The sequence below is a fragment of the Budorcas taxicolor genome, chromosome 18 (genome assembly GCF_023091745.1).
Source record: "Budorcas taxicolor isolate Tak-1 chromosome 18, Takin1.1, whole genome shotgun sequence".
Classification (NCBI taxonomy): Eukaryota; Metazoa; Chordata; class Mammalia; order Artiodactyla; family Bovidae; genus Budorcas; species Budorcas taxicolor.
Genome location: NC_068927.1, coordinates 16,781,171 through 16,807,301, shown reverse-complemented (window position 1 = coordinate 16,807,301; position 26,131 = coordinate 16,781,171). Strand labels below are relative to the sequence as shown.

The window sequence follows — 26,131 nt, the reverse complement described above, 5'->3', positions numbered from 1 at the left end:
GTATATTAACACAAATATATGGAATATAGAAAAATGGTAGTGATGATTTGCAGGGCAGTAATAGAGACACAGACATGAGGAAGAGACCTGTGGGCACAACAGGAAAAGGAGAAGGTGGGACAATTTAAGAATAGCATGAAACACATATATCACCACATACAGAATAGATAGCTAGTAGGAAGTTGCTAAAGAACACAGGGAGCTCAACCCAGTGCTCTGGGACAACCCAGAGGGCTAGGATGGTGTGGTAGGAGGGAGATTCAAGAGGCAGGGGACATATGTGTATACTTATGGCTGATTTACGTTGTTATATGGCAGAAACCAATACAACACTGTAAGGTAATTATCCTCCAACTAAAAATAAAATTTAAGAAAAGAATTAACTATACTTCAAACCACTTGTGTGAGCAGAGGGGAGTGGTAGTTAAAGGTCGCTGAATGGTGCTGCTGGGCAGCTCATTTCTATTCACTCCCCAGGTCTCCTGGGGCCAGGATGTGTGATACATTCATTAGCAACTCTGCCTTCCAGAAAATGGCGAGGTTAGACAGGAAAGTGTGTGACTGTGCAGGATGGTGCCATGGATAAGAGGTTCTGGGCGCTCAGGACTAGGCTCACTCTTGGTAAAATGGTGATATAATACAGTGACTGTTGATATGGGCAGCTATGAAGTTTAAATGAGATACTACATCAACAGTGCAGAACCAGTGAGGGTGGTTAGGTTCTCAAGTTTTAGTGCATATAGTGAACATTACATATAACTAAAAAAAAAGAAAAAAACTTTAAGCCCCTTAGAATGCAAGCCTAGTGAGGTATAGATAGCGTTACTGTTGGATCCTGTCCTGTGTTGTGTGTGATAAACACCATGCCTCTGCAGGGCTCTTGTCCGTGGCGTGCATACCCAGTGGGGTGGCTGTAGCAGAGCCTTGGCATTGGCAAGGACACCCACAGTCTATAGTGCTTCCCTGGTGGTTCAGATGGTGAAACATCTGCCTGCACAACAAAATTTTGTAAAGCAATTATCCTTCAATTTAAAAATAAGTAAAAGAGAAAAGTTCAACACCCCTGCACCCTGCCACAAAAAAATAATAATAATAATCTGCCTACAATGCAGGAAACCTGGGTTCAATCCCTGGGTCAGGAAGATCCCTTGGAGAAAAGAATGGCAATCCACTCCAGCATTCTTGCCTGGAGAATCCCATGGACAGAGGAGCGTAGTGGGCTATAGTCCATTGGGGTTGCAAAGAGTCAGACATGACTGAGCGACTAACAGTTAACACTTTCCACAGTCTATAAAGATGGAAATAAATGTATGCTCATCCTCCATGTTTCCTCCAGAATTCTGTTTCCACCAGGAAATGACATGTCTCTGAAAATCACATACTTTCTAGGTAGGTCTTCACACCACAGCTGAACAATCAAATCTTGAAATTTTCTCTAATGATCATTTTCCACCAAGAAGTTGTTTTGTCACTTTATGAGCCTTGCAGCATCTTCCACTCTCTCCACAAGGGGAGAAAGGACTCTCATCTCCACGGAGGCAGAGCTGCTTGCCTGAGTTCAGCCTCTGGTGTCCAGCACCTGCCTCCAGTGGTGGTCTTCCTCGGCCACTGCTCCACTGGTTGAAGTGGCCGATGTTATCTCTTTGTAGGTGTGAAAGGTACATTTTCAGTGCTCCACATGATGGATGGGAGGCCAAGTGTGGGGTTGTAGAGTAACAGAAGAGGGAAGTTCTTATCATCCCCATCCTCATTACACAGTGTATTGTATTTCATTAACAGTACCAAGCCCCCCAACCCAAAAGCTTAAAAATCACACTTAACCCATAATGTAAGAAAAAGAATCGCTTAGTATTTCTCCGAGTAATGTTGTATAACATTGGGATGCATCCTGTACAGGTGCATATCTTATGCAGCAGGGCATGCTTCTCAACCTAGTTTTCATGTCTCTGCCTGCTCCACAAAGAGCCTTTTTAACCATTTCTTTCCTAATCCCCAGGTTCCATCTTCATGATGCCACAGGTGTACTGTGTATCTGTTTATGTACTGTGGCCCTTTGGAGAGCCACAGGCCATTGTAATAGCTAAGACTATTTTTGCCCCACCCCCACCAGAACTGGTGTTCCCTGGTGGCTCAGACGGCATAATCTGCTTGCAATGCGGGAGACCCAGGTTCAATCCTTGGGTCAGGATGGTTCCCTGGAGAAGGGCATGGCAACCCACTCTTGCCTGGAGAAATGACAAGGGACCCTGACAGGCTGTAGTCCATGGAATCGCACAGAGTCAGACACAACTAAGCGACTAACAATTTCAGTTTGACTTTTCCATAAGAACCACTGTTCCTAACTGCAGGGCAGTATGTTCTTCACTGAGACTGCACTCGCTAGTATGTATGCAGGACCTTCTCAAATGTCAGATGACCAATTGCCAAATGAGGATTTACAGTGACACACTGTGAATTCAGAGCAAGAAGTAACTACCTGAGGTCCCTGGAGTCTGAGAAGGGTTTTCTGAGCAGCCAGAAGAGAGCAATGGACGAAGTTTTGTTACCTGCAGGCGATAGTGCTGGTAAACGTTTAACAACCCGCTGCAGCTGGAGCGGGAGAGGGGATGGGATTGATCTGTAACCTTTGCTGACTTTGGCTGATTTCAAGCTACCAATATGACACCACTGAGTACAGAGCTGAGAGGAGATGTGCACAGCTGGCCTTCATGCACCTGTGACAACTGGCTCCAGCATGACTCTGCGTGGAGGCGAGGCAAGAGGGCTAGTGTGACTCGGGGGCTGAGAATAGGATGTGCTCTGTGTGCGAGCAGGCTGACCTGGGGAAGGCAGGAGCTGCAGGTGGGCCAGTGGATGCTGAGGGCACTTGCGGAGCACTGGAGAAGTGTAGGTGTCAGAAAACATGGTGCTCAGGAGATGGCCCTCGGTGGAGCTGGGCCCACAGGTTCATGGGTTCTGGCTGTGAGATGAAAGGAAACATCAAAAACATCCTCAGTAGTCTGGCAAACTGGTCACTCAGCCAAAGGATTGTTTGGCAAATTGGCCTGCTTACTGGGTGGTGTGATTTTAAGAGGAGGGACCTCTGGGAGGGACTATGTGTGTTGAGAGAGTATGCCTTATGCTCCAGAAGTTTAAATGTTTGTGAAGAGGGAGGAAATGACAAAGTTTCCCCCTAACAAGAATTGTAGAAAGTACAGTTGTATTTCTGGGTGGAGCTATGAGAAGGCTCTGAGATTGTGAGTGGAGGTATGGCCCTCAGTAGGGAGGGGCCATACAAATCTTCAGAGGCTCTGACATCCAGCAAGAGGGACCAGTTTTATAGCAGGCTGGGTGCTAAGAGTTATCAGTGGGTCTAAGTAAGGACAGACATATCAAAGGGTCGAGGATGGAGACAAATGGGAAATAGCTTGTTAAAGCTTGGTCTCCAGAATTTTGGGTGCAGAGATGTGCCTCCTGACTCCCAGTCTAGGGCTCAGATTGGGATCTAAGCACATTTAATCAGATCCTTTGGCAAGGCAAGGAGGTGCTTGTCCCAAACCTTATGGACTGTGACTGCATATGTGACCTTATGATTACAGAGGGCCTTCTCTGGGAATTTGGAAAGAGAATCTTAGATACTTTGACCCAACTTTGGGGTGGATGGATTGGTTAACTATTGCCACAGTACTGTTGTATAACGAGTCACACTCATGTACACTCCTTGCTGTATAACAAGTCACAGTAACTTAAAACAATTGTTTATTTCCCTCTGCACATTTTTGAGTCAGCTGGGGAATTGGTATGATGGACCCAACTTACACTAGCTCATGATAAGGAATCTTGTAAGCCAGTTGTTAAACATGACCATTATTAAAAATTAAATTGTATAAATGTACAATTAAAGAAATTATATTGAAACAAAGATATCACAATCTTACGTTATTTATTTTCATCTTTGGTTGTTCTGGGTCTTCGTGGCTGAATGCGGCCTTCATCTAGTTGCAGAGAGTGGGGGATACTGTCTAGCTGTGGTGCTCGGGCTTCTCATTGTGTTGGCTTGTTTTGCTGCAGGGCACAAGCTCTAGGGTTCAGAAGCTTCAGGAACTGCAGCACGTGGGCTCAGCAGTTGCAGCTTGTGGGGCCGAGAGCATGGCCTAAGTAGTTGTGGCATATGGGCTTAGTTGCTGTTTGGCACGTGGGATCTTCCCAGACCAGGGATCAAACCTCTGTCCCCTGCATGGGTAGGCAGATTCTTATCCACTGTACCATCAGGGAAGTCCAAGATATTACATATTATAAAACTTAATAATTCCTAAGTATTTTACTACATTTCACTATTATTGATGCTCATGAGGTTATTTATGCCTATTGTTATTGTGGAAAGACTATAAAATAGTGTGCTATGGCCTATCTCTTCTCAACTCTTAATTCAGTGACATCCTGATAGTACTTTAAAATCAGGCATGGTGAAATCAATATTTACACCATTAGCAGATGCTAAAAATCAGGATTTTTTTAAAAAATCAGATGGCTGGTTGTTAAACTTTTACCCACACACCGCTGGTAGGGAGTTTCTGATCTAGGCTGAGTTGAACTGGGCTTGGATGCAGGTCAGTGAGGACAGGTCTTTTCCAGGTGTTTCTCAGTCACTTCCCATGGTGATGGCCAAGGAGCAGGAGGGCACATTCCTACAGCCTAGCTTGGAATTGGCCCACTATCACTTCCACCCACATACCTCTAGCCAAAGCAACTCACATGGCCAAACTCAGTGTCAATGGGATGGGATAAAATATGCCATCTCTAGTGGAAGGAACTACAAAGTCACATGATACAAGATGTGGATGTGGGGCAGATGAAGCAGTAGAAATAAGAATGTATCCTAGGAAAGTGGTGTCCAGGGGCTGAGAGCCTGGACCTTCTGTCCTCAAGAGGAAGGCTGTTCCTCTCAGTTTGGCTGCTTGGCTCTGAGGCTCCAGGTAGGTGCCAGTGTAGGGGAGGAACAGGCTGCTGGAGGAAAGCTTTCACTTTCTTCCCCTCCCTGGCTTCCTGCCACAACTCAGCCACCAAGGTGATCTTTGTTGCACTTTCACTGGATGGGTGTGGGCTGTGTTGGCTCAAGGTTTGCATTTGCCTGGCTCTTGGCAAATTTGAAAGAGAGGAGACTGTATTTTGAAAACTCATATCCCTGTTGGGCCACATCAGCAGAATATTTATTTTATTCTTCTCTCTCAGTTTCCCCATCTGTAAAATGGGGACAGTAGACTTACTTCATGGTGCTGTTATGGGGATGAAAGTTTATATAACTAAAACTTTTAGCATGGTATCTGCAAATAGAAAGTATTCGTTGATTTTTTAAAATAAATATTTAAGTTTTAGAGTTTTAGGTGCATATCAAAACTGGGGAAGGAACAGGGATTTTCCATTTATCCCCTTTCCCACATATGCAAAGCCTCCCGCATCATCAGCAATGATAAGCCTATTTTGACACATCATAATCACCCAAAGTCCATAGTTTAAATTAAGGTGCACTCTTGACATTGTACATTCTGTGGTTTTGGATTAGTGATGTACTCACGAAGAGTATTGGAGAAGGAAATGGCAACCCACTCTTGCCTGGAGAATCCCATGGATGGGGTAGTGGTGGGGGGTGGTGACTGGCAGGCTACAGTCCATGGGGTCACAAGAGTCAGACACAACCTAGCAACTAAACCACCACCACCATGAAGAGTACATCATGTGAAATGACAGGATGGATGAATCACAAGCTGGAATCAAGATTGCCAGGAGAAATATCAACAACCTCAGATAGGCAGATGATACCGCTCTAATGGCTGAAAGTGAAAAGGAGCTAAAGAGCTTCTTGATGAGGGTGAAAGACTGGGAGAGTGAAAAAATCTGGCTTAAAACTCATCAAAAAACTAAGATCAAGGCATCTGGTCTCATCACTTCATGGCAAATAGACAGGAAAAAAGTGGAAACAGTGACAGATTTTATTTTGGGTAGCTCCAAAATCATTGCAGATGGTGACTGCAGCCATTAAATTAACAGACACTTGCTCCTTGGAAGGAAAGCTATGACAAACCTTGACAGTGTATTTAAAAACAGAGACATCACTCTGCCAATAAAGGTCCATATAGTCAAAGGTATGGTTTTTCCAGTAGTCATGTATGGATGTGAGAGTTGGACCATAAAGAAGTCTGAGTGCCTAAGAATTGATGCTTTCAAATTGTGATGGTGGAGAAGACTCCTGAGTCCCTTGAACAGCAAGGAGATCAAACAAGTCAATTCTAAAGGAAATCAACCCTGAATATTCATCGCAAGGACTGATGCTGAAGCTGAAGCTACAGTACTTTGGCCACATGATGGCAAAAGCTGACTCATTAGAAAAGACCCTGATGCTGGGAAAGACTGAGGGCAGGAGGAGAAGAGGGTAACAGAGGATGAAATAGTTGGGTGGCATCATCAACATAATTGACATGAATCTGAACAAACCCTGGGAGATAGTGAGGGATAGAGAAGCCTGGGGTGCTGCAGTCTATGGGGTCACAAAGAGACTGACACAACTTAGCAACTGAACAGCAACAACAAATGGGTTTGGACAAATAATGTATGATGGCATATATTCATCAACAGAATATCTTCACTGCCCTTAAAATCGTCTGTGCTTCACCTGTTTATCGTTCCTCCTCCCTAACCCTGGCAATCGTGATCTTTTTATTGTCTCCATAGTTTTGCCCTTACCAGAATGTCATATATTTGGAATCATACAGTATGTAACCTTTTCAGACTGGCTTCTTTCATTTGGCAATATGCTTTTAAGGTTCTTCCATGTCTTTTCAGGGCTTCCCAGGTGGCTTTAGTGGTAAAGAACTCACCTGCCAATGCAGGAGACATGGGTTCAGTCTCTGGGTTGGGAAGATCCCTGTAGAAGGGCATGGCAATCCACTCCAGTATTCTTGCCTGGAGAATTCCATAGACAGAGGAGCCTGTTGGGCTACATTCCATAGGGTCACAAAGAGTCAGACATAACTAAAGCGACCTAGCATGCTTACATGTCTTTTCATGGCTTGATGGGTTTTTGTTTCTTTTCTACTTTTTTTTCTGTGTTGAATACTATTCCATTGTCTGGATGTACCACACTTTATATTATCCACTCACCAACTGAAGGACACTTTTGTTGCTGCCCATTAAATTTTAGCTAGGGATTTTCTTCTCTTTCAAGAATGATTCTAAAAATCAACTTTTGCCATTCAGCAAAAATCAAAATTCTCCATGCAGCAATCAGTTATCTTCCTAGTCTCCCTTAAACTTCATGTCCAGAGTACTTTTTCTAATCTTTTTTTGTAATTTTATAAAACACATGTAACATAAAATTTACAATGTTAGCAATTACTAAGAATAGTTACAGTTGTTGTTCACTCAGATGTATCTGAGTCTTCGTGGCCCCATGGACTGCAGCACCCCAGGCTTCCCTCACTTTCTCCCAGAGTTTGCTCAAACTTATGTCAATTATGTCAATGATGAAATCCAACCATCTCATCCACTCTTGCCCCCTTCTCCTCCTGCCCTCAATCTTTACCAGCATCAGGACCTTTTCCAGTGAATTAGCTCTTTGCATCAGGTGGCCAAAGTATTGGAGTTTCAGTTTCAGCATCAGTCCTTGCCATGAATATTCAGAGTTGATTTCCTTTAGAACTGACTGGTTTGATCTCCTTGTTGTCCAAGGGACTCTCAAGAGTCACCTCCAACACCACAGTTCAAAAACATCAATTCTTTGGTGCTCAGCCTTCTTTATGGTCCAGCTCTCACATCCATACATGACTACTGGAAAAACCATAGCTTGACTATACAGAACTTTGTCAACAAAGTGATGTCTTCTGCTTCTTAATATGCTGTCTAGGTTTGTCATAGCTTTTCTTCCAAGGAGCAAGCATCTTTAACTATGTTCATATTGTTGTGCAACTGATTTCCAGAGCTCTTTTTACCTTGCAAAACTGAGACTCTGTGCCCATTAAACAAATTTTCCTCCTGCCTCCAGCACCTGGAAACCGTCATCCTACTTTCTGTCTCTGAATTGACTACTCTGGGAACCTCATATAAGTGGAATCATACCGTACTTGTCTTTTTGTGACTGACTTATTTCACTTACTGTAATGTCTTTGAGGTTCATCCAAATTACAGCATGTGTTAGAATTTTCTTTCCCTTTAAGGCTGAATGATATTCTATTGTATGTATATACCAAATTTTGTTTATCCATTAATGTGTTGAGGGATACTTGGGTTGCTTTCACCTTTTGGCTAGTTTTGAATACTGCTGCCACGAATGTGGGTGTATAAATATGACTTCAAGACGCTGCTTTTAATTTTTTTGGATATATACCCAGAAGCAGGATTCCTGGATCATATGGTAATTCTTAAAAAAGATTTTAACAAACTGCCACGCTGTTTTCCATAGTAACTGCATCATTTTACATTTCCACTATTAAGGGTTCTAATTTCATCACATCCTAGCCAACACTTGGTATGTTCTGTTTTTTTCTGATGGTGTGGGTACTATTTCATTGTGGTTTTGATTTGTATTTCCCTGTGGTTTTGATTTGGTGATCAGTGATGCTGAGCATTTTCCCTCTTTCTATAATGCATACCATCTTCCCTTTAATCATGTTGCACAACAGAACACTGCTCCCCACACAGCTTCTACCCAGTTTTTGCTCACTCAGGTGAGTGAGTGAGTGGGTGAAAGTCACTCAGTCATGTCTGACTCTACGGCCCCATGGACTTGTAGTCCATGGAATTCTCCAGGCTAGAATCCTGGAGTGGGTATCCTTTCCCTTCTCCAGGGGATCTTCCCAACCCAAGGATCAAACCCAGGTCTCCTGCATTGCAGGTGGATTCTTTACCAGCTGAGCCACAGGGGAAGCCCTCGTTCATGTGACTGTAGGCCAATTAAGATATATTGATTTTCCTTCCCTTTCAGATTGTAAATACCTGGAGGAGGAAGACTGTGGTTTTCTTATTTTCCCCAGTGACTTAGGAAATTCTGCATTTAGGGCCTGAGGGTGTGACGACTTCCCAGTGAACCACACATGGTGGGATGTGAGGTCTAGAAAACATGGCTGACTCAAGGGTTGAGGAGTATTTCACTCCCAACAAGAACTAGCCTGGAATCCCCAGCTTCCCTTGGGGCTCACTCCCATTGCGCTCTGCACCCCTCCTCTCCAGATACAAGCCTCGGGAGAAGCTGAAGGTGAACTTTGGCACTCCTGAGTTCCTGGCCCCAGAAGTCGTCAATTATGAGTTTGTCTCGTTCCCGACGGACATGTGGAGTGTGGGCGTCATCACCTACATGCTGTGAGTGCCCGGGGGCCTGGTTTCCCGCTGGGGATGGAGGTCATTTGTCTTAGTTTGGGTATCCTTAGAAGCAGAAAAAATCTGAGTGCCAGGAGTTTACTGGGGAGGTGTCCCCAAGAGAAACACCGAGGAGTGGGGAAGTGAAATGGGGAAGGAAGGCAACTAGCAAGCTGTGTGTGGTGGAGTCAGTTACCACTGTGGGTAACTGGAGTTTAATCCTGTGGGGAACATGGGACCCACTGTAGGACCCACTCAGAGCTAGTTCAGCTGAGGGGGGAGGGAGTTGGAGTATTTACACACTGGCTCTAATCAGTTGCTGCTAGTGGGTTGGTCCCAGATTTATTAATTCCCTGAAACCTCTGGGTTGATAAATCAGCTTCCACTAGACAGAGAGCCCTCTGGTGAAGAAATAGAGGTCCTGCAGTACAAGTGGGGCTGGAGTGCACTGAAGTGGTAAGGAGAGGGGCGGACTGAACAGGTCTCAGCTCATGTGTCTTCTAACCTTGTCCCTCTGCTCCCTGGGCTGAGGAAGTGGAGGTAGGATGGGCTGAGAGGAGAGCCAACCACAGACTTCACATTCTCCTCTCTCTCCAGTTCTCTCAGCTATTTCCTCAGGGGCACGGCAAAATCAAGCTTTGCTCCCAGTCTTATTATTACGGTTTAACTGTTTCCTGTACTTTGCGCATATGCTGCACCAGGTGGGGGAATATTGAGGATAAGGCCAGCCAGCGAGGTTGTCCTGTCTCTTTGCCCTCCTCTAGATGAGCTTAGTAAAGCCAGTTTTCCTTTGGCCTCTGAGGCCTGGGTAGTCTCAGAGACATGCCAAGCTATTTTAAAATTCAGTCAAATGTACACGACAAATGGGGATATTGGGTTGGGCCCCAATTTACTCAGGGTAAGAGGGAATGTTGGAGAAGAAAATGGCAACCCATTCCAGTATTCTTGCCTGGGAAATCCCATGGATAGAGGAGCCCGGTGGGCTACAGTCCACGGAGTCACAAAGAACTGGACACAACTGAGCGACTAAACAACAAGAGGGAATGTAGTGAGCATGATAAAGGACTTTTTCCAACACCCTTCCTGCCATCAATTTCGCAGTCCTTCCACCTCCTCTATGGAGTGCTGTGGATTTCTCCTATGGAGAGGCAACGGGGGGTGCTTTTCTTTCGAACCTTCTGGGTTCTGGTTAGTTTTGCTTGACCTTGTAAGTCTTCTCTGTCTCGTCAATGCGTGTTGGCAGGTGCGGATTCCACATACTGACGGTCCTTTCTTTCCTCTGTAGACTCAGTGGTTTGTCCCCATTTCTAGGAGAAACAGACGCAGAGACCATGAATTTCATTGTCAACTGTAACTGGGATTTTGATGCTGATACCTTTGAAGGGCTGTCAGAGGAGGCCAAGGACTTTGTCTCTCGGTTGCTGGTCAAAGAGAAAAGGTACCCTTTATTGCTTATCGCCCGTGATCCATTCTGATGGTGACCATCCATCTGGATGCTGTGGAAATCAGGCTGCTGAAGTGAATGGTCCTTTTGTCCTGTAGACCAGTTCCGTCCAGGATTTCTTAGTCTGCTACTTCCTTGGGAAAAAAAGGTAGCAGGGAAAGGGACAAAGGAAATCAATTAAGAAACAAGTGACTAGGATCATAAAATCTAGACAGAGTTTTAGAAAGGACCACATTTACAAATTAGGCCTATTTCCACGTTATCACTTTTGATGGGCTAATGTTGAAAAAAAGTTGAGATATGCAGTTGTTATTCCCCAGAATAAAAGACATAAAACCTAATTTCTTGGAGATGAAGACCTACTTACTTTTCAGTAGGTTTATCAAGGTCATGGGTTGGACCACTGAGTTTTCCAATACTCAGACATACAGGAATAACTACAAGTGGTAAGGCCCAAGATCTGGGCTCTGACTGTGATAAGTTGTGTGTGATGAAAAATATTTCTAATTCAGAAGAACAAGTTGACATTATTCTCTATGAAGTTCTTTTAGAGCAATTCTTTTAGTTCTTGAGAGCAATTCCAGGCTCACCTGGCCCCCCTTCTGTCCTGCCTCAATTCCCCAGCTCTACTCTGGGAGGTGGTAATTAATCACTGGAAAATAGATCTTCCATAGAGGGCTGAGAACATTTTGCTGATGACATTCTTGCACTTTTAAGGATGGGAATTTTAGGTAGGAGGGTGTCCTTTTTTAGTATGTGGCATGAATCTGCCCAAATGATTAATCTCTTCCACTGACTCAGCTTCCTACCAATTGAACAGATTTTGGACAGCCAGAAAAGGCAACCCCAGCTAAAAGTTTCACCTGCTGTTTGATTTCACAGCTGCAGAATGAGTGCCACACAGTGCCTGAAACATGAGTGGCTGAATAATTTGCCTGCTAAAGCTTCAAAATCGAAAGTTCATCTCAAATCCCAACTATTGCTGCAGAAATACATGGCTCAGAGGAAATGGAAGGTATCTGTTTTTCTTTTAGTAAAAGCAGCATTTGTCGTCTTTAAATGTCCTGTGAAAGAAGTGTAATAAGTTTTTTACTTACATTTTGATTCTAAATAGATTATTTAGGGAGAAAAAAGCTTCATGTCAAAACCTATTACCTTGATTTAAAAAATGCCTCAGACCAAAAATGACTGGCATAAAAGTAGCATTTAATTCATACTTATGTGAACACTTGAAGTGACAGCATGAAGTTTGAACATATGTTCTCAATGACCATTGCAGTGAAGTGATCAGAACTAACTGCCTGTAGTTTGAGGCTGATTCCTCCACATTTCAGAAAGAGGGCCTAGGAAAGCCCAGAAGTGAAAGTGTTAGCCACTCAGTTTTGTCTGACAGTTTGTGACCTCATGGACTGTAGTCCACCAGGGTCCTCTGTCCATAGAATCCTCCAGGCAAGAATACTGGAGTGGGTAGCCATTCCCTTCTCCAGGATCTTCCCAACCCAGGTATTGAACTTGAGTCTCCTGCATTGCAGGCAGATTCTCTACCATTTGAGCCACCAGGGAAGCCCTATTAGGCTTTAAAAGCTTTATAATTTTGTTTACAACAGAACTCTTTGGAACCATGAATGTAAAACATATCTTAAAAACAATTGTCCCCCAGAGAAGTGACTTTCCAATATTTTGATGTTGGCTTAGATCCTCAATAAAGCCAGCATACAAGTATATGTATACTTACACATGCGTGAAACAAAAATACTGTAACTTTTGCTCCACAGAGTATGATGAGCTCTGATATTTTCTACTCTATATTTGGTTTCATTAAAAATTTTCTAATCATGCTCCATGAATTTGATTTCATGACTCACTGGTGGGTTGTGAATTACAATTTAAAAAATATCATTCTAGAGTGCTCCATTTTTCACATGAAAAGGGCAGGAGAACATATTTTCTCACTTTAAACTTGTTCCAGATATGCCCCTGGAAGTCATGTGACTGTTTTACTATAGTTTTGCTGGAATCTTCTTTTCCCCTTTTGTTATCAATTTTAAACAAACTCAAGTGGCTAAATTTAAGCAAGTCATTTTATTGTTTCTTCTTTAAATAATTGGTCTAAAAATATGCTTCCCTCCTCTTTTTTTTCTTTCCCTCGCTTAAGAAACACTTCTACGTGGTGACTGCTGCCAACAGGTTAAGGAAATTTCCAACTTGTCCCTAATCCTCAACTCTGCTGCTCCCATGGGCCTAGAAATTACTGGGACTGGTGGTGACATTATGACTGAAGATTCTTAATAATCTGGCTTTCTACTTATTTTGTTTCAAAAAGGTTATGACTGTTGCCTTCCTTGTGGATGAAAAGTGGCTATAAGAAAGTGACCTAAGAATTTTTTCTGGTTTGTAAGATCACTGAGTGGAAATGATGTGGTTACTTGTCAAGTGTACCTACTTTGGGTGATAAGTATAGGCATGCTTTAAGTAGTAGGTAGGAAAACTCCTACTTTGCGTATGTCAACTTTAAAGTCAGCTTACTTTGATTAAAGAACCCAGTGGACTATCACACAGGGCATGTCAGTGTTACCTCCTCCAGTGCAAAGAATTCCTAGCATTTTGATTTGCTCAAAAGTGAGCTGACATTTTGTACTACATTTGTTGCTCTAGTGTGAAGCAATGTAGATTTAGGGCAGAGATCCTCAAACTTGTTTTAGCTTGTACTCCCTTTTGAGAATCAAAACATGCAGACCTCTGCCCTCTCCTAATTCTGCCCTGTCCTGACACTGGCAGTCTCCATACTGACCTGTCTTTCTCAGTTATGAATCTATGGTCTAGTAAGTCTGGGAACTGATATGTAATATGTGAAAAGAGAATGCAGTGGTGTTCAGCTTTCTGAGAGAAATACAGAAACGATGGATTGTGAGAAATCAAATGAAAACTGCTCTCCTCCTGCTTTATGGGGATAGAACGGTCACTTCACTAACTTCATGAAATGAGTAACAAGGAATGCTTTATTATTCAAAAGTAAATATTCCTTTTAATTTCCTCACTGCTAACTTGATTTTCATGGTATTCCCCATTACTGTCTTGGGTCAGCAGTTTTTACTTTTAGTTTTTAATTAGCCATGCAACAGTTTCACATTTTTTGTCCCATAATACTTTTTTTTTTTTTTAAGTACAGGACATGGGTGTGGGGAGAGGGGCAGAAGATGAAGAGATTAATCCTCCTGATGCATTTCTTTGGTTATAATGTTCCTCTGGAACACTAATGCCTGTTGGGAAGCTAAGATTTTCAGTACCGGCACACCTCGGCCTGCTGCAAGCTGACTGGCTAGTGGGTGAATATCGGAAGAGATGGCTGCTGGATCTCTCTTTCATGGGCCAGTAACAGTGGCTTTTAAGGTGTTTTGAAAGCAGCCTCAGAAAGAGCTAGAGGATATCTATAGTTCTATCTATAGTATGGTTCTTCCCCTCCACAGGACTTCACATTGGCGGGGAATGCTATGAATCTTCTCCCCAGAAAAATGGAGTCTCCCCAGTTAGTTATTCTAATCTAGAACACCACTACCTAACAGAAATATATGAGTCAAATACATAATTTTAAAATGTCTGATAGCTTCTCTTTTTAAAAAATCTGGTAAAATTAATTTCAATAATTTATTTAGCATAATATATCAAACATTTCAATATCTAATCATTATAAAAAATTATTCATAAGCTATTTTATATTCTTTTTTATACTAAGTCTCTAAAATCTGGTGTGTATTTTACACTTAAAATATACATCAGTTCAGATTCTAGGTTTTTATCAGACATAATTTGTATTTAGATTTCATAAAATTTACTGTGGAAAAATATATTCACATGCTCAAGTTATTCAAAGCATCTTAAATATTTTCTAGTATTTTTACATTTAATAAAAGTTAGGAATTAGGAATTCAGTTTTACAGTTGCATTAACCACATTCTAAGTGCATTTAGCCACATATGGTTTGTGGCTTCTATATGACAGGACAGATCCAGGGAAAATCTAACAGTTATCAAATTTCAATTTTCCCTCATATGCTGTAATTCTCTACCTAAAGAAACAACTTTTCTCCAAAGTCCCTTTGAGGGATTTGTTTAGGCCAGACCCACACAAGTGAGAGTTACTGCAGAAGTTAGCCTCTCTTATTTGAAATGTGAAGCTTTAATTTTCTGGATATATTATTTAAAATTTTTTGGATATTTTTAGTTGTTGGTATGTACTTAACTCAAAAATTTTTTAGACTGACGCTTTGCTAGTATTAACTGTTTCTAATGGGACTTTTTAATCTGAATGAACAGTCATTAAAAACTTCTGAGAGACCCAATATAAAATAAAATTTTTTAAAAAGAAAGAAAACTGCTCGGCAGAGGAAATCTGAAAGGTAGTCATGACCCACATTTTATCTATCAGATTTAGTGGGGGTGTGGGCAAAACAGAATTTTTCACTCTTGATGAATATGTATCCAATCCAAATAAAAGTGATGCCCACACTTTCACCCAGCAATTCCGTTTCTAGAAATTTATCCCTCAGCCATATTTGAACCAGTGGGCAGAGGTGTATGCAAGATGACATTTACTGTAGCAAAATGGCCCAATGAACACAACCTACATGTGATTATCAGTATAAATTTAAATTTTGCCACATACGTATAGGAGGTTGCCTTGTAGCTGTTAAAGATAGATCTTGATGTACTGATTTTTGTTATGAAAAAATTATGGAACGTATATATGGTATTATCCTATTTGTGAAGTTATGTTTATATATGTGTTAAAATTTTCTAGGTTATGCAAGAAACTTAACAGTGGAACGTGGAAATTGGGTGTTGGGGAGAGAGGGAATTTTACTTGTCACGTTATTTCTGAATTATTTGAATTTTTTAACAATAAGCATGTATTGCTTTTATAATTAAAAATTAGCCACCTCTTGTCAAGTGTGGACCCTGTCTTGACCCTGATTTGAGCAAATAAACAATAAAGATATTTCAGAGACATTTAGGGAAATTTAATTCTCAATTGTATATTTGATGACAGAATTTCTATTTGTATTAATATTGTGAAGTATGATAACAGTAATGTGTTTATAATGTGGATTAAATGACTTCAGGAAAAAGGGAGATATAGTGAAGCAAGTGTGGCAAAATCTTAACTGTTGGGTTTGAGTAGTCAGTATGGGCTATCAGTGTATTTTCCTCTAGTAAAGGGACATACATTTGTTGTATACATTTGAAAACTTTCATGATAAAGCATTTTTTAATCAGTTAAATAAGCCAAGAGGAGCTGTTAAAGAAATGAGCTTCCAAAAATCTTTACAACAGCACTGGAATATATGAACCCACTAAGTAGAAAGCTTCTGTTGCTGGGGAATGAATGTGTTGAAAAACTGTAAAGGATTCCAGCTCTAGGAGAGCATTTGGACAAGACTGCTGCTGCTGCTGCTGCTGCTAAGTCGCTTCAGTCGTGTCCGACTCTGTGCGACCCCATAGACAGCAGCCCACCAGACTCCCCCATCCCTGGGATTCTCCAAGCAAGGACACTGGAGTGGGTTGCCATTTCCTTCTCCAGTGCATGAAAGTGAAAAGTGAAAGTGAAGTCATGTCCGACTCTTAGCGACCCCATGGATTGCAACCCACCAGGCTCCTCCGTCCATGGGATTTTCCAGGCAAGAGTACTGGAGTGGGGTGCCATTGCCGTCTCCTTAGACAAGACTATGTTAATACAATTCCCCTACCCCACAACTATTAGGTTGGTGCAAATGTAATTGCTATCTCAGATTGTAAATTTTAAATCATTTTAACTAGACTCAAACATATCTTTATTAATCAAAATAGGAACCATTACAAGCAACACATTTTTGCCAACAAGAAATGTTTGTTTATTACTGTAGCATAGAAGTGCATGTTTCGGGATTTGACAAACTCTTGGAAAGCATTTTCTGCCTCCTGATGGTTGTGGAAGTGTTTTCCCTGCAAAAAATTGTTGAGATGCTTGAAGTAGTGGTAGTTAGTTGGCGAGAGGCCAGGTAAATATGGCAGATGAGGCAGAACTTCATAGACCAATTCATTCAATTTTTTTTTAGTTAATTTATTTTTTATTGAAGGATAATTGCTTTACAGAATTTTGTTGTTTTCTGCCAGACCTCAACATGAATCAGCCATAGGTATACAAATATTCCCTCCCTTTTGAACCTCCCTCCCATCTCCCTGCCCATCCTACCCCTCTAGGGTGGTACAGAGCCCCTGTTTGAGTTTCCTGAGCCATACAGCAAATTCCCGTTGGCTATGTATTTTACATATGGTAATGTAAGTTTCCATGTCTTTTCATATATCTCACCCTCTCCTCCCCTCTCCCCATATCCATAAATCTATTTTCTATGTCTCGCCACTGTTGCCCTGTAAATAAATTCTTCAGTACCATTTTTCTGCTGCTGCTGCTAAGTCGCTTCAGTCGTGTCCAACTCTGTGTGACCCCATAGACGGCAGCCCACCAGGCTCCCCCGTCCCTGGTATTCTCCAGACAAGAACACTGGAGTGGGTTGCCATTTCCTTCTCCAATGCGTGAAAGTGAAAAGTCAAAGTGAAGTCACTCAGTCCTGTCCAACTCTTAGCGACCCCATGGACTGCAGCCTACCAGGCTCCTCCGCCCATGGGATTTTCCAGGCAAGAGTACTGAAGTGGGGTGTCATTGCCTTAAATATGAGTTAGAATATGATATTTCTCTTTCTCTTTCTGACTTACTTCACTCTGTATAATAGGTTCTAGGTTCACCCACCTCATCAGAACTGACTCATGCGTTCCTTTTTATGGCTGAGTAATATTCCACTGTGTATATGTACCACAACTTGTTTACCCATTCATCTGTCAATGGACATCTAGGTTGCTTCCATGTTCTAGCTATTGTAAATAGTGCTGCAATGAACAATGGGGTACATGTGTCTTTTTCAATCTTGGTTTCCTCAGGGTATATGCCTAGGAGTGGGATTGCTGGGTTATATGGTGATTTTATTCCTAGTTTTTTTAAGGAATCTCCATACCATCTTCCATAGTGGCTGTATCAATTTACATTCCCACCAACAGTGAAAGAGTGCTCCCTATTCTCCACACCCTCTCCAGCATTTATGTTTGTAGACATTCTGATGATGGCCATTCTACCTGTGTGAGGTGATATCTCATTGTGGTTTTGATTTGCATTCTCTAATAATGAGCGATGTTGAGCATCTTTTCATGCGTTTGTTAGCCATCTGTATGTCCTTTTTGGAGAAATGTCTGTTTAGGTCTTTTTACCACTTTCTGATTGGTTGTTTGTTTTTCTGGTATTGAGTTGTATGAGCTGCTTCTATATTTTGGAAATTAATTCTTTATCAGTTGTTTCATTTGCTATTATTTTCTCCCATTCTGAGGGCTGTCGTTGCACCTTGCTTAGAATTTCCTTTGCTGTGCAAAAGCTTTTGAGTTTAATCAGGTCCCGCTTGTTTACCTTTGTTTTTATTTCCATTCCTCTAGGAGGTGGGTCATAGAGGATCTGGCCTTGATTTATGTCATCGAGTGTTCTGTCTGTTTTCCTCTAAGAGTCTTATAGTTTCTGATCTTACATTTATATCTTTAATCCATTTTGAGTTTATCTTTGTGTATGGTGTTAGGAAGTGTTCTAATTTCATTCTTTTACATGTAGCTGTCCGGTTTTCCCAGCACCATTTACGAAGACGCTGTCTTTGCTTTATTGTATATTCTTGCCTCCTTCATCAAAAATAAGGTACCCATACATGGATGGGATTATTCCTGGGCTTTCTATCTTGTTCTATTGGTCTATATTTCTGTTTTTGTGCCAGTACCATACTGTACTGATGACTGTAGCTTTGTAGTATAATCTGAAGTCAGGAAGGTGGATTCCTCCAGCTCCATTCTTCTTTCCCAAGACTACTTTGGCTATTTGGGGTCTTTTGTGTTTCCATATGAATTGTGAAATTTTTTGTTCTAGTTCTGTGAAAAATGCAATTGGTAATTTGACAGGGATAGCATTGAATCTGTAGATTGCATTTGGTAATATAGTTATTTTCACAATATTGATTCTTCCTACCCAAGAATGTGGAATATCTCTCCGTTTATGTCATCTTTGATTTCTTTCATTAGTGTCTTATAATTTTCTATGTACATTTCTTTTTGTCTCCTTAGGTAAGTTTTTTCCTAGACATTTAATTCTTTTTGTTACAATGATTAATGGGATTGATTCCTTAATTTCTCTGATTTTTCATTGTCAGTATATAGAAATGCAAGTGATTTCTGTGTATTGATTTTGTATCCTGCAACTTTGCTAAATTCACTGATTCGCTCTAGTAATTTTCTGATACTATCTTTAGGGTTTTCTCTGTACAGTATCATGTCATCTGCAAACAGTGAGAGCTTTACTTCTTTCCCGACCTGGATTCCTTTTGTTTCTTTTTCTTCTCTGATTGCTGTAGCTAGGACTTCCAGAACTATAGTGGTGGAAGTGGCTAAATAATAGTGGTGAACGTGGACATCCTTGTCTTGTTCCTGATCTTAGGGGGAATGCTTTCAGTTTTTCACCACTGAGAATAAAGTTTGCTGTAGGTTTATCATATATGGCCTTTACTATGTTGAAGTAGGTTCCTTCTATGCCCTTTTTTTCTGAAGAGTTTTAATCATAAATGGGTGCTGGGAGTTTTGTCAAAGGCTTTTTCTGCATCTATTATCATATGATTTTTGTCTTTCAATTTAACATGTATCACATTGATTGATTTATATATATTGAAGAATCCTTGCATCCTTGGAATAAACCCAACTTGATCATGGTGTATGAGCTTTTTGTGTTGCTGAATTCTGTTTGCTAAAATTTCATTGAGGATTTTTGCATCTATGTTCATAAGTGATATTGGCCTGTAGTTTTCTTTTTTGTGTTGTCTTTGTCTGGTTTTGGTATCAGGGTGATGATGGCCTCATAGAATGAATTTGGAAGTGTCCTTCCTCTGCAATTTTTTGAAAGAGTTTTAGAAGGATAGGCATTAGCTCTTCTCTAAATGTTTGATAGAATTCTCCTGTGAAGTTATCTGGTCCTGGGCTTTTGTTTTTTGGGAGATTTTTTTTATCACAGCTTCAGTTTCAGTGCTTGTAATTGAGTTGTCCATAATTTCTATTTCTTCCTGGTTCAGTCTTGAAAGATTGAACTTTTCTAAGAATCTGTCCATTTCTTCCAGGTTATCTATTTCATTGCCATATAGTTGTTCATAATAGTCTCTTATAATCCTTTGTATTTCTGCATTGTCTATTGTAACCTCTTCTTCATTTCTAATTTTGTTGATTTGACTCTTCTCTCTTTTTTTCTTGATGGGTCTGGCTAACAGTTTGTCAGTTTTGTTTATTTTCTCAAAGAACCAGCTTTTAGTTTTATTAATCTTTACTATTGTGTCTTTCATTTCTTTTTCATTTATTTCTGCTTGGATCTTTATGATTTCTTTCCCTCTACTAATTTTGGGGCTTTTTTGTTCTTTTTCCAGTTGTTTTAGGGGTGAAGTTAGGTTGTCTATTCAATGTTTTTCTTGTTTCTTGAGGTAGAATGGTATTGCTGTAAACTTCCCTCTTAGAACTGCTTTTGCTGCATCCCACAGGCTTTGAGTTGCTGTGTTTTCATTGTCATTTGTTTCTAGAATTTTTTTAATTTCTCTTTTGATTTCTTCAGTAACCTGTTGGTTATTTAGAAACGTGTTGTTTAATCTCCATGTGTTTGTGTTTCATGCAGTTTTTTGCTTGTAATTGATATCTAGTCTCATAGCATTGTGGTTGGGGAAGATGCCTGATACAATTTCAAATTTCTTAAATTTACTGAGGTTTGATTTGTGACCCAAGATGTGGTCTCTCCTGGAGAATGTTCCATGTGCACTTGAGAAGAATGTGTACTCTTCTGCATTTGGATGGAATGTCCTGAAGATGTCAATGAGATCCAGCTCATCTAATGTATCATTTAAGACTTGTGTTTCCTTATTAATTTTCTGTTTTGATGATCTGTCCATTGGTGTGCGTAGGGTGTTAAAGTCTTCTACTCTTCCTGTGTTACTGTCAGTTTCTCCTTTTATGTCTGTTAGTGTTTGTCTTATGTATTGAGGTGCTCCTATGGTGGGTGCACATCGATATTTACAATTGTTATGGCTTCCTGTTGGATTGATCCCTTGATCATTATGTAGTGTCCTTCCTTATCTCTTGTAATCTTCTTTAAGGTGTATTTTGTCTGATATGAAGATTGCTCCTCCAGCTTTCTTTTGCTTCCCATTTGCATGGAATATATTTTCTATCCTCTCATTTTCAGTCTATATGTGTCTTTAGGTCTGAAGTGGGTTTCTTGTGGACAGCACATATAAATGGGTCTTGTTTCTGTATCTATTCAGCCAGCTTGCATCTTTTGGTTGAAGCATTTAATCTATTTACATTTAAAGTAATTATTGATATATATGTTCATGTTGCCATTTTCTTAATTGTTTGGGGTGCTTCTATAGATGTTTTTTCTTCACTTGTATTTCTTGACTATATAAGTCCCTTTAACATTTGTTGTTAAGTTGGTTTGGTTTGAATTCTCTTAACTTTTGCTTGTCTGAAAAGCTTTTTATTTCTGCATCGATTTTAAATGAGATCCTTGCCAGGTACAGTAATCTTGGTTGTAGATTTTTCCCTTTAAGTATTTTAAATATATCCTGCCATTCCCTCCTGGCCTGCAGAGTTTCTGCTAAAAGATCAGCTGTGAAGCATATAGAGTTTCCCTTGTATGTTACTCTTTGCTTCTTTCTTGCTGCTTTTAATATTCTTTCTTTGTGTTTGGTCTTTGTTTGATCAGTAAGTGTCTTGGTGTGTTTCTCCATGGGTTTATCCTATATGGGACTCTTTGTGCCTCTTGGACTTGATTATTTTCTTTTCCATGTTGGGGAAATTTTTAACTATAATCTCTTCAAAAATTTTCTCATACCTTTTCTTTTTCTCTTCTTCTTCTGCTGCTAAGTCACTTCAGTCATGTCCGATTCTGTGCGACCCCATAGACATCAGCCCACCAGACTCCCCCCGCCCCTGGGATTCTCCAGGCAAGAACACTGGAGTGGGTTGCTATTTCCTTCTCCAATGCATGAAAGTGAAAGTGAAGTCACTCTCTTAGCGACCCCATGGACCACAGCCTACCAGGCTCCTCCATCCATGGGATTTCTGGGACCCCTATAATGCAAATGTTGGTGTATTTGATATTGTCCCAGAGGTCTCTGAGGCTATCCTTGTTTTTTTTCATTCTTTTTACTTTATTCTGCCCTGCAGAAGTTATCTTCTTCTTTATCTTCCATTTTATCTTCCAGCTCACTGATTCGTTCTTCTGCTTCAGATATTCTGCTATTGATCCCTTCTAGAGTATTTTTAATTTCAGTAATTGTGTTGCTTGTCTCTGTATGTTTATTCTTTAATTTTTCCAGGTCTTTGTTCATTGATTCTTGCATTTTCTCCATTTTTGTTTTCAAGGTTTTTCATCATCTTTACTATTTACTATTATTATTCTGAATTCTGTTTCAGGTAGTTTGCCTATTTCCTCTTCATTTATTTGGACTTCTGTGTTTATAGTTTGTTCCTTTATTTGTGTAGTATTTCTCTGCCTTTCTTCCTTTTTTTTTAACTTACTGTGTTTGAGGTCTCCTTTTCCAAGGCTTCAAGGAAAGTTGAATTCTTTCCTTGAAGAAGGTTGAATTCTTTCTTCCTTTTGGTTTCTGCCCTCCTAAGGTTGGTCCAGTAGTTTGTGGAAGCCTGGCAGGCCACAGTCTACAGCGTCGCAGAGAGTTGGACACGACCGAAGCGACCCTGCGCACATAGACAGAAGATTTTTTTGCCTTTGGCAGCTCTGCCCCAGTGAGAGTTGAGCATGAAGGTGGTGCAGTTGCTTGGCTTGCGGGAACCCTGGTGGCGCCAAGTGTGCAGGCACGTGGACTGCCTCCAGCATAGGAGTTATGGCCCTATCAATCAGAGTCTTTTCTTAAGCCTCTTGTAGCTGGTGATCAGAAGGCCTCTTTGCCAGTCTTTTTCCATAGCTCTATCCATTCAGGCACTTAGAAGGCTCCCTTGCCTGGGGTCTTTCTCTGTTGTTCGGCACATCAGGCACATAGAGGGGTCCCCCTGGCTGGGGTCCTACTCTGTAGTTCAGAGTGTCAGGCATTTGATGGGCCAGCCTTGCTATTGTTCAGCTACCAATGCTGGAATGTGGGGAGAGAGAGGCTATGCTGATGGCTCCACCCCCTACGTATGGCTCAGCAGTATCACCTTGCTTCCATAGCTGCCTGGCTTTCCTCCACCGGCATTTCCCACCATGATCTCCTCCCTCACATCCCTTCAGTCCGTCTCTCCAGTCAACAGTAGCCCTAGCTCTGGGATTGTGCCACAATCCATAAACTCCAGCTCCCAGCCACTGCGCCTTCCAGGGGACTAGCGTTGCTGTCTGGGGTATGTGTGGCTGTGGCAAGGACTATGATTCTCATTCCATTTAGGTGGCCACAGATCAACTGTTTCACTCTCAGCCTTAAATGTTTCTCTTCTGACTCAGACAATTGCCCCGATGTGGGGATTGGACCCCTGCTTTAGTTCCCCCACCTGCTGAGGGCAGGTCCAATCCTACTAACACTTCCATTTTTCCCCCTAGTCCCTTCATCCTACTGAGTTTTGCGTGGTTCTATATATTCTTTTCCGCTGGTCAGGTACTCCTGTCCACTCTCAGCTGGTGGTCTGCATGCACTTCTGTGTCTGAATGTGTATTCCTGATGTATCCGTGGAGAGAGATGTACTTCATGTCCACCTACTCCTCTGCCATCTTGTTCTCAGTCTTGTTCAATTTTTGAAGTGTTGGTTGTGTGATGTGCGGTGGGGTACTGTTGTGGAGAAGAATTGGGTCCTTTCTGTTGACCAATGTCAGCTGCAAGCATTGCAGTTTTTGGTGCATCTCATCGACCTGCTCAGATGTAATGGTTTTGCTGGGATTCAAAAAGCTGTAGTGGATCAGACTGGCAGCAGACCACCAATCAGTGACCAGGAGCATTTTTTGGTGCAAGTTTGGCTTTGGAAAGTGCTTTGGAGCTCCTTCTTGGTCCAACCACTGAGCTGATCGTCACTGGATGTCATATAAAATCCACTTTTTGTGGCATGCCACAATCCAGTTGAGAAATGGTTCATTGTTGTTGTACAGAATAAGAGAAAACAACAGTTCAAAATGATGATTTTTTTTTATTTGTGGTTAGCTCATGAGGCACCCACTTATTGAGCTTTTTCACCTTTCCAATTTGCTTTAGATGCTAAATGACCATAGAATGGTCGATGTTGAATTCTTCAGCAACTTCCTGTGTAGTTGTAAGCAGATCAGCTTCAATGATGGCTGTCAATTGGTGACTGTCAACTTCCAATGGCCAGCCACTATGCTCTTCATATTCAAGGCTCTCGTCTCCTTTGCAAAATTTCTTGAACCACCACTGCACTATATGTTCCTTAGCAGTTCCCGGGCCAAATGCATTGTTGATGTTGCGAGTTATCTCCACTGCTTTAAAACCCATTTTGAACTCGGGTAAGAAAATTGCTCAAATTTGCTTTTTGTCTAACATCATTTCCATAATTGAAAATAAACATAAAATAAACAGCAAGTAGTGTCATTAGCAAAAAAAAAAAAAAAAAACCATAAAGCAAGAAATGTGCATTAAAATAATGTGTAACATAACCACATTTATTTAAGAATGTATTCCAATATCAAACAGCAAAATTTCAACAATGAAAAAAACCGCAATTACTTTTGCACCAACCTAATAGCTGAAAGGTGATTCATTTTGATGTATGGCAGAAACCAACACAAAATTGTAAAGCAATTATCCTCCAATTAAAAATAAATTTAAAAAAAGAAAACAAAACAAATAACCAAAACTTATTCTTGGTTTGATTATCTTATTCTACCAGATAATCAAAATAATTACCATTGTTTGCTTTTAAGGCATAAGAAAGGTCACAGATAGTACTAAGATTTATTCTCATGAAATTAACAGTGAAAAGGCAACCTTAGGAACGGAAGAAAATATTTGCAATCATTTTTTAAATAGAGGCTTAATATTTACACTATATAAAGAACAACTCAACAGCAACAAAAATCTGTAGAAAAAATAGGCAAGGATTTCAACAGACATTTTCCTAAGTGGCCAATAAGCTCATGAAAATGTGCTCACTAGTCATCAGGGGAATGCAAATCAAAACCACAGTGAGATACCACCTCATACCAATTTAGGATGGCTACTGACCAAAAAAGAAAAAAAAGCAGAAAATAAGTGTTGGCAAGGATGTGGAGAAATTGGAACTCCTGCGCACTGTTGGTGGGAATGTAATATGATGCAGTTGCCATGGAAAACAGTATGGTGGTTCCTCAAAAAATTTTAAATAGAATTAGATGACCTAGCATTCTGGGTAAATGCCCAAAAGAATAGAAAGCAGGGTCTCCAAGAAACACTATATATATATATACACACACATCTATAGCAGCACTATTCACAACAGCCAAGAGGTGAAAGCAACCTACGTGTTCATTGACAGATAAATGGATAAACACAATGGAAAATTACCCAGCCTCAAAAAGGAAAGAAATTCTGACATATGCCACAATACGGATGAACCTCAAGGACAGTACGCTAAGTGAAAAAAACACACCAAAAAAACTGTATGATTCCACTTAGATGAAGATGCTAGCTGGATTAGTCAAATTCAGAGGTAGAATGGTGGTTGTCTGAGGCTGAGGGAGGGAGGAATGGGAGTTGTTAATGGGTTTCGGGAGTAGAGTCAGCTTTCTGGGGTGAAGAGTTCTGGAGATCACATAATGTGAATGTACTAAACACTACTGTTTTTTTGTTTAGTCACTAAATTGCATCTGACTCTTGTGTGACCCCATGGACTGCAGCCCAACATGCTCCTCTGTCCATGGGATTTCCCAGGCAAGAATACTGGAAGGGGTTGCCATTTCCTTCTCCAGGGGATCTTCCCCACCTGAGGATCGAACCTGATCACCTGCATTGGCAGGCAGATCCTTTACCACTGAGCCACCGGGGAAGCACTGCAGCATTGCTGACTATATTGACTTACCTGTTAAGATAGGAAACGACATATGTATTTTGCCACAATTTATTTTTTTTAAATGAGTGTGCCTTAATTTTGATGCAAAGTTAGAATCTAAATCTTGGCACCAAAACCAGATTACATACCTTCTTAAAATAAATGAGGAAAAAACTCACCCATTTTAGATCAAAGTAATAACAGAAGTACTATTTAGCGAATGCCTTCTAAGTATCACACACTTTACAAA

The 26,131-nt window shown here is 40.9% G+C and overlaps 1 protein-coding gene and 1 pseudogene across 3 annotated transcripts in view; one reads left to right on the top strand and one right to left on the bottom strand.

Moving 5' to 3' along the window:
• Window positions 1-15,712, top strand: part of MYLK3 (myosin light chain kinase 3) — a 57,946-nt gene extending 42,234 nt beyond the window's left edge. For all 3 annotated transcript variants that reach the window (XM_052655224.1, XM_052655225.1, XM_052655223.1), the window contains 4 exons: window positions 9,202-9,330; window positions 10,613-10,765; window positions 11,654-11,786; window positions 12,927-15,712. In XM_052655224.1, coding sequence (XP_052511184.1) covers window positions 9,202-9,330; window positions 10,613-10,765; window positions 11,654-11,786; window positions 12,927-12,986 — 475 coding nt within the window. In that variant the 3' untranslated portion in view covers window positions 12,987-15,712. The remainder of the gene's footprint in view (window positions 1-9,201; window positions 9,331-10,612; window positions 10,766-11,653; window positions 11,787-12,926) is intronic.
• Window positions 15,713-16,601: 889 nt separating this feature from the next.
• Window positions 16,602-24,407, bottom strand: LOC128064160 (histone-lysine N-methyltransferase SETMAR-like; annotated as a pseudogene).
• Between the last annotated feature and the right edge of the window lie 1,724 nt (window positions 24,408-26,131).